Genomic DNA, 5,108 nt, shown 5'->3' with positions numbered 1-5,108 from the left:
CGTCTGCGCTCGTCACCGTGCTTTTTTCCATTTAATTTTTTTAACCAAGATAAGAGAAGAGAAAAAAGACGCCACATTCTTCATTGACAAAAACAGTCACTGAGAGACGCTATTCGGCTGAAACTACATTATTGAATAATGAAAACCAATCACAAGCCTCTGCCTGTATAAAAGGCAGGAATGGCGCTTTTCATGCACACACACACACACACACACACAAGCCTTTTCCAGACCAGTGCAGGTAGAGGATCCAAACAGATCCAACATGAAACGCAACCCGAGCGCAAAAATCAAGGCTATTGCATTGCATTGCTTGAAAATGTATCAAAGGAAGTAAAGTGCCTTGCTATAAAATCAGGGTTGCAATGCAATTTCAAAAAACACCGAATTGGAAACTATTGAGGAGTTACTGACCTAGCCTACACTTGAAGAGCGCGTTATGGATGTGACGGGGCAGACAGAGACGGGCCGTTTGCAGGGGGAGACTGCACGCCGCCTGTGAGGATTATATAGCGCCCAGCCCACAGCGGCTCCCCATGGAAAACCTGACCAACGAGACGCAGGTGCTGTCCGGCGGCGCAGACGCGGAGCTGGCGGGCGTCAGTGTGCGGGCGCTGACCGGCTGCCTGCTGGCTCTGCTCATCGTGTCCACCCTGCTGGGCAACACGCTGGTGTGCGCGGCGGTCATCAAATTCAGGCACCTGCGCTCCAAAGTCACCAACTTTTTCGTCATCTCCCTGGCCGTGTCGGACCTCTTCGTGGCGGTGCTGGTCATGCCCTGGAAAGCCATCACCGAGGTCGCTGGGTACTGGCTCTTCGGCAGCTTCTGCGACACCTGGATTGCTTTTGACATCATGTGCTCCACCGCGTCCATCCTGAACCTGTGCATTATCAGCGTGGATAGATACTGGGCCATCGCAAGCCCCTTCAGATATGAACGCAAGATGACCCAGCGGGTGGCTTTTATCATGATCGGAGTGGCATGGACCCTATCCATCCTGATTTCATTCATACCCGTGCAGCTGAACTGGCACAAAGATGCGCCCGTCAATGCCAGCAACCAGACTGAGAACTGCGACGCGAGTTTGAACAGGACGTACGCGATATCGTCTTCTCTGATCAGTTTTTATATCCCAGTTGCCATCATGATTGGCACCTACACCCGGATTTACCGCATCGCCCAAACCCAAATACGAAGGATCTCGTCCTTGGAGAGGGCTGTGGAGCACGCACAGCACTGCCAACATCACCCCAGCGACTGCCCCCACGAAAACTCCCTGAAGACATCATTTAAGAAGGAAACCAAGGTGTTGAAGACGCTTTCGATCATAATGGGGGTGTTTGTGTTTTGCTGGCTGCCCTTCTTCGTGCTGAACTGCATGGTGCCCTTCTGCACGGCCAACTTGAACGAACTTGGCGAGCCTCCGTGCGTCAGCGAAACCACCTTCAACATCTTCGTGTGGTTTGGATGGGCCAACTCGTCTCTGAACCCCGTGATTTATGCCTTCAACGCGGATTTCAGGAAAGCCTTCTCCACCATACTGGGGTGCAACAGGTTTTGCTCCAGCACCACGGTGGAAGCGGTGAATTTCAGCAACGAGCTGGTCTCCTACCACCACGACACCACCTTCCAGAAAGACGCCCCCATCGCCTTCACCGCAGCGCCGCTCCCGCACGCCGTCGGTGCGGGGGGAGACATGGACCTGCCGTTTGACAAGGTTTCTGTGCTGTCAAACACGTCCCACAGCCACAAGAACCTGCTCTTACCTGCTGTGGTGCAGTTTGAATGTGAAGCTGAAATCTCACTTGATACCATAACACCGTTTACTTCAACTGGACCCAATGAATGTGAAGCTATTCCTGGTCAAATCCGGGACTAATAAACTACTGCTACAAGTATGGTCCGATATAAGCATAAGCAAACAAACCAATCAATCAATTAATCAATTAAACTTTTCTTACAGCACTGGTTTGGCCATTCATTTTAGGCCTATAGGTGTGAAACAGACTTCCAACAATTCTCAGTTCTTTCTTTACAGTGGGCTTACATGGAGAGGCTACAAAATCCGTGACTGTGATCTAAAATGTCTACATTACGTCATTTTATCACTTATAATCACATTGTTCAAATATCTTAAATTGCATTAACTAATCCATCCACCCATTTTTTTTTCCAATAACCATTTCATCCACAAAATGTAGCTGTTTGTGCTTATTCAATTATTAATTAATCATAGGCTACTCATTTATAATCTTGTAATGAACATAATTCCCGATGCCCGACTCAAAAGCAATTCATTTTTATGTGCTCTTTTTTTTTGCGACTTTTCAGAAAGGTACCGCATTTCACTTTTAATAAAACATCACCTCATGGATTTGTATTCAGAAAAAACGTCTTTAAGAAATTGACTAATTGCATAGCCTAGCCCATATTAAGTGATAATTGATATGTTGGTTTATATTAAAAGACTTGAAAATACAGTCAACATTTAGCACTCAAAGATGAAAATACATCTAACACACGCACCTATATTACTAATGGTAACAGTCAGACATGTTCCCACTCAGATAATACAGTTTAAAATCAAATTAAATAGTATGTGGAAAATATAATTGTATTTCAAGAAAGTACTGTATCTTAATTCAATGTGATTTGAATTTGAGTATTTCATCAAGCTGTGAATGTAGGCAGAAAATGTTTACTAGCCAATCAATTGATGTATTTGTAGGAATGGCTATAAATCAATATATGGTATTTATCAAATTCAAGGTGTGCATTGATGTTTGTATTCAATGTATATCCTATATCTAGAAACATTTGCAATTTTATAATAAATGACATAGTTTACACCTTGAACAAACAGGTGATGTTTTATGTGTTGCGATTACGCTCAATTCAATTGAGTATATTCACTTCAGTTAACTTTATTTATTATGATAAATAAACATATTGCATATTTAGGTTTTTGTCTTTATTTTGAAGTATTTTGGCATTTTATTTTATATTTATCTACATTTTTATGTTTTTTTTTTTTGGCTGGGAGTGATTTATGAAGGTTATTTTAGGAAAACAAAACCACCATATTTTGCATAAAACAACAACAGCATAAATAATAAAAGCTTTGACAACACCTTGTTATCTCATGTTTCTCATTCTTTTAAATGCATGGCTTTGGAAACAGCTCAAGTTTACCCATGGTGGTGAAATCAACAAAATTAAAGAAGAAATGGCTTATAGAGATACAGTTTGTAATCTTTCAAGTCAATTAATCCACGCACTATTTGTTATTTTGAGAGTAACAAGCAAAATAACCCCCCACCTTTCTCCCCTCTGAGCGCAGGTGCAAGTACACTGTGAGGCAGATGCAATTAACACTGCTGGAACGCTGATAATGATGTGGCTGGACTTCATCGAAATATAAGGAGGTCATGAGAGTTCACCGTCTGTAGATCTTCACATAATACAATGTGCTGGTTAATACCCTGACCTTTAATCAATAACCTGGCAGGCCAGTTACCCTGAGGTTGAACACAACACCAGCAGCTCAGGATGTGCAGAATTACGGTCTCTGCGGAAGGCTGCATTATAATGGAAGAGTGCAATGAAGAAGTGGGGTCTGCTGCTCTGCAACCATTATACATTATCTAAGATCCACAGGAACAAATTCACCTGTTAATCTGGTCTACTGCTTCGTATTTGACTAGCACAGTTTGTTAAAAAAACAATAATTGGGATTAGGGTAACTAATTGCTCGTGAGCAATGGAGTGGGCCCTGCTAGAACCTCAGTTGTACCCACACTAACTCTTCAGCCCACCTTGTTTTTTTAGATGGCTGCAAAACAAACTGTCTATGCAGGCTCCTGCAGGTTTAGACTGAACCGAAAAATTCCCCCCAAAATGGTGATAGGTCCCCTTGAGCAGCACCTGTCCAGGGAACCAATGTTTGAAAGGGCATTAGACCAAGGCCAGAAAGCTGTGTGAGCTATATTTCATTCACACCTACAGTCGTTGAAAGAGATAGCAGTAAAGGTGGAGATTGGGATGGAGAGAGAGCCTCCTAGAACCATATTACGGCTGAAACAACTGCAACTTGGACAAAGGCTTGGAGCTAATAGTCATAATGGTAATTGAAAGAGAATCCAGATTGTGTTAACACATCTGAGGCAACTCACTCCACTGCAGGGGTTTTATTTTACGGTCTGACCAGCTGTGGGGGTCAACAGTGGCTCAGAAAATTCATCTTCTGCATCACTTCAGTCATTAATCATTCAACAGCTGAGAGAAGGAAGAATTTTAATCAGATCCTCCACAGAGAAGATATACAAGGCCCTTTATAATGAATTGGCTCTGTGTGTAGATAACTCATTGCAGGTATTGAATAGCACAGTCTATCTACTAAAGATAGCTGCTACCTAAGCTATTGTAATTTCATATCACAATCCATTTTTACTTCATGATTTGTCTGTAACGATGTACAGGGAATTACACCCCATAATATTAACCTTGAATATATCAGTCTACTGTTTTCTTGAATATTAATGTATTCCTTACATATTAAGGTATATTTAATTTTAAAATGATATGTTTAAAAAAACGTGGCAAATGAAAGAGTGAAAATGTTAAAATGGCAATGGTCTGGACACATTTCAAGAAGAAAAGATTGAAGATGGACAAAGGAAGCTATTGAATGGACCCCAAGAGATGAAAAAAGACCTAGAAGATGATCAATTAAAAGATAGGAATATGAAATCATAAACTTTGCAGGCGTGACATGGAAAAGAAAAGCTGTAGATCGAAGCAAGTGGAAACATTTTGGGCAGGCTTTCATCCACACGTGGATCGATATAAGCTGATGGCGCTGATATATATACATTTATATTAACTGTATATTAATGCTTTCAACAATAAAATGTTAAAAGTCTGAAGTGAATGTAATCGATCAGTTTTAAAGTATCTATCTAGCTAAGTTTGTCTTCTCCACAATTATTTTGAAACCAAATCCTCAGGCATTGCCATTTTGGTCTCAAAGGCTTATTTTAAGACTATCTGAGCTAAATAGTTTAATCTGCATCTAAATCTACATATCGTTCTGCATCATTAAGATGAA

At 41.5% G+C, this 5,108-nt stretch overlaps 1 protein-coding gene across 1 annotated transcript; it reads left to right on the top strand.

Moving 5' to 3' along the window:
• Positions 1-226: 226 nt before the first annotated feature.
• On the top strand, positions 227-3,036 carry LOC136715723 (D(1C) dopamine receptor). The gene has a single exon (XM_066693094.1). It carries the CDS (start codon positions 537-539, stop codon positions 1,878-1,880), a length of 1,344 nt encoding a protein of 447 aa, XP_066549191.1. The 5' UTR covers positions 227-536; the 3' UTR covers positions 1,881-3,036.
• Positions 3,037-5,108: the final 2,072 nt, after the last annotated feature.

This window comes from Amia ocellicauda, chromosome 20, assembly GCF_036373705.1.
Source record: "Amia ocellicauda isolate fAmiCal2 chromosome 20, fAmiCal2.hap1, whole genome shotgun sequence".
Lineage (NCBI taxonomy): Eukaryota > Metazoa > Chordata > Actinopteri > Amiiformes > Amiidae > Amia > Amia ocellicauda.
This window is presented reverse-complemented; position numbering and strand designations above follow the sequence as displayed.